General features: G+C 44.1%; 1 protein-coding gene across 1 annotated transcript; it reads right to left on the reverse strand.

Annotated features, from left to right (window-relative positions):
* Positions 1–211: 211 nt before the first annotated feature.
* Positions 212–10,907, reverse strand: LOC104268460 (ubl carboxyl-terminal hydrolase 18-like). Its single transcript, XM_009872807.1, has 10 exons — positions 10,739–10,907; positions 9,564–9,660; positions 8,206–8,351; positions 5,325–5,404; positions 4,376–4,522; positions 3,407–3,502; positions 2,367–2,537; positions 1,293–1,424; positions 795–844; positions 212–284 (listed from the first exon to the last, which is right to left on the reverse strand). Exons 1-10 carry the CDS (start codon positions 10,905–10,907, stop codon positions 212–214), a joined length of 1,161 nt encoding a protein of 386 aa, XP_009871109.1.
* Positions 10,908–11,436: the final 529 nt, after the last annotated feature.

An 11,436-nucleotide genomic window follows, 5' to 3' on the forward strand; every position in this document is an offset into this window, starting at 1 on the left:
AAATATTGAAAATAATTGAGAAGAAAAGTTTCTAGGTGCAACTGTTTTTAGATCCTTTCTCTAGCTAAGTCTCCCCTGCACTTTTTTCATAAATAAACATGAAGGTAGAGATCATTGACCAAGTGCAGAATGTCTTCCTTGTGGAACACTTGTGCACATCCACACTGGAACAGAGGTGCTGAGCTCCATGGACAACACACGCCTTCCCAAGTCATCCTGATACTCCTACGTATGGCAACTGAGGATGTTTTTTCATGTAAAACAAGAGATAGGCTGTTTCTCCCCTGTGGAAGCAAAGAAAAAGCAAAACAAGAGGTATGTTTGAAGACCTAGCTTGCAAGTAACCTCCCAGCTTTGCTCCTGCTCAGCTTTTCAAAGTTTAGGCTGTCTCCAGAGTTCCTGAGGCAGCATGTAAAGCTGACTCCCTGGCAGCACTACAGTTTATAGGAGGGATTATCTCCCCTCATGGCTCATTTTCTTACGATGCATGAAAACAAAAAGTACAGAGGAGTCCTGACTGACATATCTAACTTCAGCCCAAATGGCAATAACAAGTAATGAGACCACTCTGGCAGCCACACCTGTGAGTGCTTAGTGATCCTGCAGGCTCCTGGTATAGTCATACACAGTCATGTCAGAGTAACCAGAATGCAAGGATGCCCCTTCTGCTCTCCTGCATCTCCAGTACCTGCCAGGCAATATGCAGCTCAAACTATTTGTCTTCCCTCTCTTTGCTGCCCTCATACCAAACCCCAAAGTATAGATTAGGTAAAACCAGAGATACGTTCGCTTACCAGTGGAGGTTGGAATGTCCATAGGTGCACTTAACATCGTCCCATGATACCTAGAGAAGAAAAACACACAAGAGGAGGCTGGTAAAACCTCTGAAGAGAGGGACACATTGTGATACCAGCACAGCAGTTCTCGTAAGAGTGGTATAAACGGTACCTCCAGGAACTAAAGACCTTTTAATAAATTGATCTATTGCTTTTACCTTTCGAGGAAAAACACTTCCTTTGCCTCTTCTGAACACATACATTAAACAGATGTAGCTTACAGAAAGTAAGGTGTACAGAGAATGGCTGATTAAGCAAATTGCAAACAAGAACTTGGTACAGGAGCTACAATCACTTTGCCCTCAGCTCGGAGTCTGCTACAGTAGTGGAATGAGGTGCACAAATCTCTGCAGTCTCATTTTTCTTTCCTCATTCTCTTTAATCAGCAGTCTGATTAAATGCAATCTGGAAGAGTGTCCAGGAAGGTACATAAGAAACGTGGATTTGTCTCCTTACCTGGCAAACCTCAGAATCGTTGAAGCAATACCATTTACATTCTGTGAGACTTCGAATGTAGGCACAGTAGTGTCCACAACTGATTGATCCTGAATGAGCAACGACAGCAAAAAGTTCATACTGCCAGGCAGCCTGTGAAGAGCCACAAAGAGTAACGTTCAGTGCAGCAATTCTCACGTGCCATTGGCTGAAGAGAAGCAGCAGCCAGGAACAGCAAGAATGCATGTTTTGTATGGAAAAAGAAGCAAGATTAGATTGGCTTCGAGGACCATGTCTTTTTCACTCTTACCCTCAGAGTTTTGCCTGCCAGGTATGGGCTAGTGGCCTCCTGGAAGATCACAGGAATGTGAAGAAGGCAGTCGGACAGCAAAGAGGTTACACTGCAGCCAACGCTGCACCAGGAAAGTTTTGCTGTTTCAACTTACTGTTCCCTTTACTGAGAACTTAGGTCTCAGTAAGGGGAACAGACCCACAGCGTGGCACATCGCTCTCAGCCTCCTGGCAAAGCTGTTGCCTCCCTGCTAACCCCAACCCCGTGGCAAACAGCACTGCATGGAGAAACTGCCAGGAAGGGAATTCCCCCATCTTAGACTGGTGACCTCTGCAAAACAGTAGGTCTGTGGCTCACCGAGGCCGACTTGCCCTAGAGGGGCACAGGACAGAAGTTGCCTCGAGGAAACTGGTTACAATTTCTGCATTTAGTCATTCAAATTGAACTGCGTTTTCATCCTTTCTTTAGTATCTTTAGAAACGGAAGGAAAAAACTACACTAAACACTCCCAGAAAAAAAAAATTTGCTTTTTTTCTTTTTTTTGTAAAGCTTGGGTTTTTTTGTCCTTATGGCAGAAAGCTCCAGTTACGGTACCTTTGGGGATTTAATCTGAGCATAGAAGATTGACTGCCTGCAATAGTTAAAACAAAGGACATCACCAGGCACAGTTAAAGCTCAAGACATACATTTTTAAGTCAAGTGCTTTAAACTGAGGCAAGTACTGGTGTGATCTTTTTTTATGAGACGAGCAGAGGGGAGAAGAAGATCTGCTCTTTCTGAACAGGGCATTAGGAGTATCTCACCTTTTCACTGTCATCTGCTTGGCACTGGTTTTCTGTCAAGACTGCTCTGAAATCAAGATTTTGCGGGAACGGCAGGTGGTGACTAAGCTTGTGAATGTAGGCTGATTTTTCAAAGCTGAAGCGCTGCAGGTGTATGGTCAGAGTCTGCGGCAGATGGACTAGCTTCATGCTCTGTGAAGAAATAAATAACACAACTGAAAATTACAGAAAAAAAGAAAACTGAGGAGGTGGGGTAGAAACAGCCCCTGCCACCCAGTGAACATAGCACAGAAGAACAGTCAGTGCTGCAGTGAATGACTGGTTGGTAGCACTAGGTAGGTGAGGAAAGGTAAGCCAACTTCCTTGTGACATGTAGCCACTAGAGCTTTGTGGTGGATGCCAAGCTGACAGCTTACTCCTCCCAACGCTGCCTTTGTTGATATCACTGCTGCTGCCATGGCTGCCACCAAGACACATGGATGCATTTGGCCTTGGAAGTGGCCCAATGGTGAAAACGTTGCGGAAAGTCCCCTTGAACAGTTAAGCAGAGGCAGTCACCCTCACAAACGGCTCTCTTCAATGCACTTGCCTCTTCATGAAACAGCTAATTCATCAGCTGGCAGAGACCAATACTGTAAAAAATGTGGAGCCCAGTGGAGAACCCAGAAGAAACGAAATCACCCTACAGCATCCTATGTGTACGCGCAGCTCCAGTAACATGTTCTTGTCTAGCCTTGGAGCTATGCAGCGGTGGAAATCCCCACAGTGAAAACACAACATTAAACAAGGGAAGTTTTTCTGCTGATACAGAAACAGTACATACCTCAGTGACTTACACTAAAACCCATGAAAGCATTTATTTTGGTTTTTTTGCTAGAGCTACATCTACAGTAAGGAAACTTCCTAACAAGAAAGACGCACATGGTTTACATCTAGCTGACATTGCTGTGCTGACAAATCTCTGAGTGGCTAATGTCCGCTAATGTCCTTTCCTCACCCTTCCCAGTCCCAAAGGGAGTTCTGGGTATAAGAGACATGTGGGGAAATAATTTCCTGCTTACCTGCAGAAAAGGTGTTTTCCTTCCACACTGTTCACAGAAACACATGTTGTGGTCAGTCAACTCTTCTGGATGGAAAAAGGATTGCAGACAGTCCTCCTAAAAGAGAGGAGAGTTCTTTCAACTGAATTCCTTCAAGCTGGATTTCTACTTCTACTTTGTTTCACAGGGTACAAGCAAAGAGTAAAGCTCTTTTTTATTTAATTCATATTTAATTCAAAAGACATGTTTTATTCAAAAGATAAAAGATTGTCTAGCAACCTAAGAAAAGTACCCTGTTTCTCCTGGCTGCTGCTGTGATTACATTAGCTGAAAAACATAGAGCCCCACATTTTCCACAAAAAAAGAGGGTAATGCCTAAGTGCCTTTTAAACCTACTTCAAAACCTTGGAGGTTTTGAAAGGTGTTCCTTTAGGCAGAAATGTTATAAAACAGTCAGAGAATAAATGAGGGCAAATGGTCCACTGTCACCTGAAAAATAAACTGCCTACTTGTGGCAGCATCTGCACAGCCACCATCACTGTTGTGTCTGGATATCACTCACCAATACTGCCTAAACGGGAAAAGAACACTGCACTGTGCAAATGTCATGTGTCTGGCCAGGGACTACAAGTTATCCAGGGCATGTCACTGTTGGTATCGGAGTTCTCACAGGTACACATCACTGTGTAATACAAGTTTTTGAGTCTGAGAGAGTATTTGGTCAACGCTCTTTTCAGAGATGTGATTCAAGGACTTTATTTTCCAGCCCCCAAATCAAGCTGCTTTTTTTTTTTTTGAGAAATTTAGAACCTGCCAAAACAAAGAAGAAATGTGAATGAGAAAAGACCACCTCAAAGCCCCAGACTCCCTGCAGAGATTGTTGCAGAGATTCTAGATGAGTCCCAGAAGACACTTCTGCAAGAAGGTGGCTCCCACAGTGAGGAGAGGGGGGCCTTCCTCCTGAGGAAACAGTGCTGCCACTGAACTTACCAGAGTCTTCAGCATGCAAGAATTGGAATCCAACACTGGGAGCGGAAGGGTTAACATGCTGCTATTCCTCTTTGTTTCAAAAGAGCATTTCTGACAGGCCAGGTGTTCCTGTACACAGATAATGTACAAATCACTCAGCTCTTCAACCTGGAGGGGTAAAGAGAAGGCCAAAACATGGTTTTTTTAAGAACACAGCTGAGGTATTTCCCTCTGTGGGTGAGAAGGCCCACATGGACACGCTACTTCGTGCAATGTTACTGCTTGAAGGCTTGAACCCAGATCTGACATTGACTTATGTGGACAGGGCACTTCCCACCATTTAAAGGAGAACAATTCCTTCCTCTCATCCCCTACCAGAGGGGAAAGACACAGCCTTTAACAAGATCAGACAGTTAAATGTCTGCTCTGATGCAGAATTCTACTGTTTTGTTTGGAACTGCAACAGGAGCCTGACAGTGGGTTGAGGAAGAGTCACTTTTCTTAAGAGAAAAGTGACTTACACGGCTGCCCTGGGAGGAACTGTCATCTATGCAACGTGCTAACAAGGACGAATGGCTGACTTCAAAGAACAGAGGAGCTGTGTCAAGACACCCCAAATAAATGCTTACAGAAATCTGAGGGGGTAAAAAAAAAGAGACACAAGATAACTAAATCCAGTGTTGTCAAAAACCACTCCGTTATTAACCAGCCCTCCCATTCAAACGGAGATCCTGGCATGCCTTAAGAACAGAATCAACAAAAGTTAACTGCGATTCAAAATGCTGAAGCCCAAGAAATCAAGATTCCCTCGGCCATTTGAAAGATGCAAGGAAAGATCCAGATGGGGAATAATTTTAAGAATTTCATTTAGGACAAGAGTCAGTGAGTGGGATTCTTCTTCAAGAAGCAGAGGAAACCACACACAACAAGGGCCAAAGGACCTGGTGTTCATTTCAGTGACTGTCCTTACCAGCTCTAGCTTCTTCATTTGCTTCTTTGTCAAGTTCCAGAGAGTCAGAAAGAGTTGGGCAGCATCATGCTGCACAAACGCTGCACAAAGAGAAAACACAACCTCAATCAGTATTACAAACAGCACCAAGCACAGATTTCCCAGGGAAATTTATTGTCCCCCATCAGATCCAGTCTCTTGTTCCCTTGCTACTCGCTTCCAGGGACAGAGCTTAGACTGGAGATGAGCTACAATGCCTCCGTGTGACCTGAGCAGGCCGTGGGAAAAGATGTGAGGGCTTGAGTGTCCCATTGTACAACCCTGTGCAGAAGTCATGTCCTTGTCACTGGACACAGGGCCAAGAGCATACCCAATACCTACCAGAGGATAGGGCTCAGATGTCTTGTTGGGTTGAGGGTTGCATTTATCTGAATTCTTCTTAAAAACAATACAGGGAAGATTCTGTTCTCTTTTTCACCTTAGCAACTCCACAGACTTGTCTCCCCCACTCCCTCGCTGAAACTAAAACACTCCTGAGTGCTGCGTCAAAATGCCAGGGAGGCCTGTCTCACCCACAGAATGGTATAAACCCCTTGATCCCTTCCCAGGACAAACCACATGATTTCAGCCTCAGAACTCAAAGATGATGTAACATTATGCTTTGGCTTTCCACTCTGGCTAAACTGGCATATTGAGAAATCTAAGACAGTGGGATACAGCTCAATGCACAGCTTGCTCAGAATGGCTCAGCAGAGAGTTGTTCAAGATCGAACTTAGCGGGGGGAAAAAACCCATCCACATCCTTGAATGCGAAGAACTGACATTCTCAACCCATGATGAACTCAAGATTTAAGAACTAGGCAAAAACTACACATAGTTTAGCAAAATCTTGATATTTCTCAGCTACCTCTATACTTGATTATAGGTGAAACAATTTCTGTGGAATAATCCAACACCCTGAGATGGAAGTGCAAATACTGACTTCATCTGGGTTCTAGTAAGATTAGACATCCCTGACAAAAGGAAGCTCAGAAAATATACCCGCCCTCACATCTAACAGCACATCAGCAATTCAGGTAAGCACCACTTTCTGAGATAGAAAAATTTATGAGTCACATCTGAATTTTAAAGCAAAGGGACAAGGTGGAAAATGGAAAGCTTTACAAATTCTCTCTGGGCATCTCTCTTCAGTTGAGAGAGAGAAAGCAAAATGCAGAACCATCCTGTCTCAAGGAGAAAAACAGTGCAAACAAATATTCAGGTTGTCTCACGTTCTTCCTGAATATAAGTCTGTGCTGGCTACCACTTGTCCCTTTTAGTGCTGTTCTGTTTTGGCTCTTCTAAGAGAAGGATGAGGGCATTTGGATATGCCATGCACATTTGCACACATAAACAGACCCTTGGCATCCCCTCGTCTCTGGTCAGTTGTGCATTAACAATCTCTCTCCTTTGGGACCCTGCGCAGGTGGGAGGTTATGCCAGCAAATTCTTCTCCTTGCCTTTAAAACAAGGAACAGGAAGGATATGATTTCTATCCTGGGGGATCTGAGTGAACTCAGTATCTTAGCCACATGATGTCTTCCTTCTAATAAGACACAGTAGCTATTTCACTATTATCATGCCAGTGTAGCAAGACAATTCAAGCTATAAGCTGTCCTCTCTCTGCCCTGTACAGCCCTTTCCCTCTGGCCAGTATCAGTAGCTGAGTCTTCTAGCAGCTTGGTAGTCTTCCTGCCCTTTGGACATCAGTGAGGATATCTGGCAGAGGCTTTTCCTCCCACTCTCTTCTCAAGGAAGACACAGCATCTCACTCACAGCTAGGAAGGTAGCTATAAAAAGCCGTACATCTTGGTGTACCTCACATTTCTGAATCTCTGAATGAGATCATAGAATCATTAAGGTTGGAAAAGACCTGAAGGGGGCCTACACAGGAAAGCTGGGGAGGGACCGTTCACAAGGGCATGCAGCGACCAGGGCAATGAATCACACAGAATCACAGAACCACACCATGTTCGGGGTTGGAAGGGACCTCTGAAGATCATTTAGTCCAACCTTCATCCCAGCATACCTAACCACTACACCACAGCCTCAAGTGCTAGATCTACTTTTTTTTTAAACACCTCCAGGGTTGGTGACTCCACCACCTCCCTAGGCAGCCTGTTCCAGTGCCTCACCACTCGTTCAGTAAAGAACTTCCCCCGAATATCCAATCTAAACTTACCCTGACGCAACTTGAGGCCATTTCCCCTTGTCCTGTCATTAGTAATTAGAGAGAAGAGACCAGCACCAGCCTCACTACAGCCTCCTTTTAGGTAGTTGTAGAGGGCAATAAGGTCTCCTCTCAGCCTCCTCTTCTCCAGACTAAACAAACCCAGTTCCCTCAGCCGCTCTTCATAGGGCATGTTTTCCAGACCTCTCACAAGCCTTGTTGCCCTTCTCTGCACCCGCTCCAGCACCTCGATGTCCTTCTTATACTGTGGTGACCAAAACTGGACACAGTACTCGAGGTGCGGTCTCACGAGTGCCGAGTATAGAGGCATGATCACCTCCCTAGAGGTGCTCCCTAGAGCAGGGTAGATTTAGATTAGGTGTTAATAAAAAGTTCTTTACAATAAGGGTGGTGAAACACTGGAACAGGTTGCCAGGAGAAAGGGCGGAGGCTCCATCTCTGGAGACATTCAAGGTCAGGCTTGACGCACCTCTAGGCAAGCTGATCTAGTTAAAGATGTCCCTGCTCACTGCAAGGAGTTTGGACTAGATGACCTTTAAAGGTCCCTTTCAGCCCAACACATTCTATGATTTTATGACACCTAAGATGTCAGAGTCTGCACCGCTTGTGAGTGCTTGATAATTAACACCCCTGGTCTGCAGAGAGAGGTGGGCATGAGGCAGCACTCCTTACGTTTCACTCTGTATACTGACAGACAGCAAGCGAAGGCTATGGGCGAAACAGCTTTCCGCTTGCCACACTGCATCTCCTCCAGTAGCAGGAGCATTTGGTATGGGACATTCTTCCTTTTCTGTGCAGCACGTAGTGGCACTGTGATCCTGTTAGAAGAAGCAACACGAAAGGTAATTAAGCAGTATGATGGAGAAGTATTGGACATCACACCTGAAGAGAGGTGGACAGCACAGATGGGAACTCAAAAGGAATCAGAGCTGGCATACTTTCCACAAAAGAAGGGAAAAGGGGAAGGGGACACCTTCACTAACTCATCCCACAGTGCAGGCTGACAGTTCTAAAGGAAAAGCCCACAATTTTTAGTTGGCCTGTTCATGAATAAGGGGCAAAAAAAAAGCAGCACCTAAAGTGCTTTCAGGGCTCTAGAAACAACATGAGTTACAACACGAGTTCATGCCTTCATTTTCAACCTACCCCCAAATTTTCATGGGCATGTATATCACAATGCCTGTATTTCAGCTCTAAGCCAACTGGAAAGCCCTTTATCCTTCCTAAATTTATTGGAGTCTGCCATTTTTCCTAAGTCCTTTTTCAAATAACGATAGTAAAAAACCAAATTATTTAGCTTTGCGCATTTATGACACTTATCATCTCTGCATGTCTAACTTTTCTTCCCCCTCTGCACACTGGTGAGTATGTAAGAAATTTGGAGAAAGGAGCACTGAATAAGAATGATCCACTTAGATGAACAAAGCTGCAGTGAAGTGAGTAAACTGCAGTTATTAGTGTGGTTGTTATTAGTGTGGTTGTTAGGGAAGCAGAAGTCCAAATCCTCCTCACAAGTAAGTGGAGAGCACAGTGAGGCAAAACAAAACACCACTATGCATTCACTATCTGCAGCAACACTTACTCTTCTCTATTGGGTGCCAGCCACGGCAGTCTGGGGCCAGAGGCTACGGATCACAATATGTGTATGTTTATATGCTTCACTTACAAAATTAATAGTGAATATGGTTACACATGACACATCCTTTAGTTCTAATGTCCTACGAGTAGCCCTGGAGTAAAATCACATCCTGTTACGGAAGAGAGAGATACAGGTTGTAGAGACTCAGTTCAAGACTGCAGCTTGCTGGTGCACACATGAATTAGAGATGACTAAGAGATCAGAACCCTGCAGGCTCTACCTTTGCAGGCCCTGGTCTGTTTACGACAGACCCAAAAAGGCAGAGGCCTTGCTGACTGAGCAGAGAGCACCTTGCTGATCCAAGCTTTCAAATGTACATGCCATATAAAAAAAAGAATGGGGACAATAGAGCAACAATGGAAGTGTCTCAGACAGTTCAAACAGGTGGCACCTTCGAAGTATCCCTGTGAAGTGTGTATTCATAAGGAACACTTGGAGCAGAGAGTTCAGACAGCAGCTCCGTCCAATGTTGTACAGTCCAACAGGTTCTGCAGGCACAGAAAAAGAAGAAGTGAGGCCTGGAGATAGGTACAAGAAAAGAAAGTGAAAATTATTTGAAAGCGGCAAACTCCTGCACTTCATTCAGTGTACAGGCCCAGCAGCTTGATCAGACCTGAGAAAGTGTTCAAGCTATTCTTATGTTGCTCAAACAGATAATTTGTTTGTTTGTTTGTTTGTTTGTTTGGCAAGTGATAGGAAAAATCCAAGTAAACTTGGATTCTGATGCTCAGATATATCCTAGTTCCTCTATTTTCAGTCCTCTCATAACACACCTAAACATAAAACAAAAAAACCCAGAGGTCAAAGGCTGCCCGTATGAGGATTTTTATTCAGCCTTTTACACAGTCAGGCCTAATAATAAAATGAAGAGCTACATGTGGGATCACATGCTAGCTGTCCACCACACAGGCTTCAAGTCTTCCCTTCAGCCTACCTTTGGTATTTTTTGTCTCCATTTCAAAGAAAGGAACTAGCCTGAGAAAAGCGGAAAAAGCAAGTCACAGCTGTTCAGATTGCATCTAAAAAGACAGTGTATTCTGTGCCCCAAAGCAGTGCAAGTAACCGTGGCCAGTAACTAGTTTTCTTCTGAAGTCATCACCAAAGGGAGAAAGTACATGGAACAGAAACTTGGAAGAACTCTGAAATGCAGTTGGTGATAAGGGCAGGCAATGGCTACGATAGAACAGTATGTACGCTGAAATACTGATGACAGCTTTTGAGAGGCAAATCTAGTGATGCAGCAGAATAACTAGGACATACTCCATGGATTAGCAAACCCAGAAGCAATGTTGGCTGTGTTTGGCAGGCGACATGGCCAGCATCTAGACCTTTTTGGCTGCAATGATGAATCTCGGGACTTAAAATGGGAAAAAGCTCCGAGACCTTCACGTAATCTCTTCCCAAGAAACCCAAATGGTTACTTGGCAGGGCAAAATGAGAATCACCTGTATATTCCTCAGTGAAAGGGTAAAGAATAGGAGAAAATGAAGCCTAGGTACAGAGAATGGGACAGCAGACATTAGAAACAGAAAATATGAGAGTGAAGAATAGATGACACATTATTACCATTTTTTAAGTCTGCCACACCAAAGACTGATGTTAGCCTCTGGTCTTTGGCCTTTGGCTCTTCAGCTTCTTCTTCATTATTTTGTTCTTTCGCTTCTGCCTCCATGGTCTTGCTTAGTGCCAGCTCTAGCTTCTTGCTTCCTTCTTCACGTCCACTTCTTTGTCCCATCAACAATATGTTGTACAAAGACAGAAGGACTGCAGAAAGATCAGGAAGATCAAAGAGATAAGAAAGAGGGGGAGCACCCAGAAACACAGGATCTGTCTTTCTATTTGATACTTTCATTATGAAAAATGAAAATCAGTAAGATTACTGTAAGGACATTTGGTATATTTGAATTAATATGGGTATTTTAGGTGTGCAGGCTACTGGCAAGGTAACAGACACGGAGCCTGATGGCAATTGCACATCGTGTCTTCCTTTTTTGGCTAAATAAATAAATGAACCTCAGGTTCCATAGAAACGGGGAACTCCTGATAACCCTGTCCATGAAGATTTGGTAAGTAATATGATTAAAATTGTCCAAACAGCAGACGTTGCAAAATTCCTCTGTTTAGTAAAAGTAACGCTTTCTCAACCAAAGTATCCCAGGTATTCAAAAGGGCAGGTTTCACTTTCTCCAGCCTTTTGAGCCGATAAGCATTTGGGTTTTTTGCACTTGGCTCTCTGAGTTGTTTTTAAGCATCTTAGTCACAAT

The sequence above is a fragment of the Apaloderma vittatum genome, unplaced genomic scaffold, assembly GCF_000703405.1.
Source record: "Apaloderma vittatum isolate BGI_N311 unplaced genomic scaffold, ASM70340v1 scaffold39097, whole genome shotgun sequence".
NCBI lineage: Eukaryota > Metazoa > Chordata > Aves > Trogoniformes > Trogonidae > Apaloderma > Apaloderma vittatum.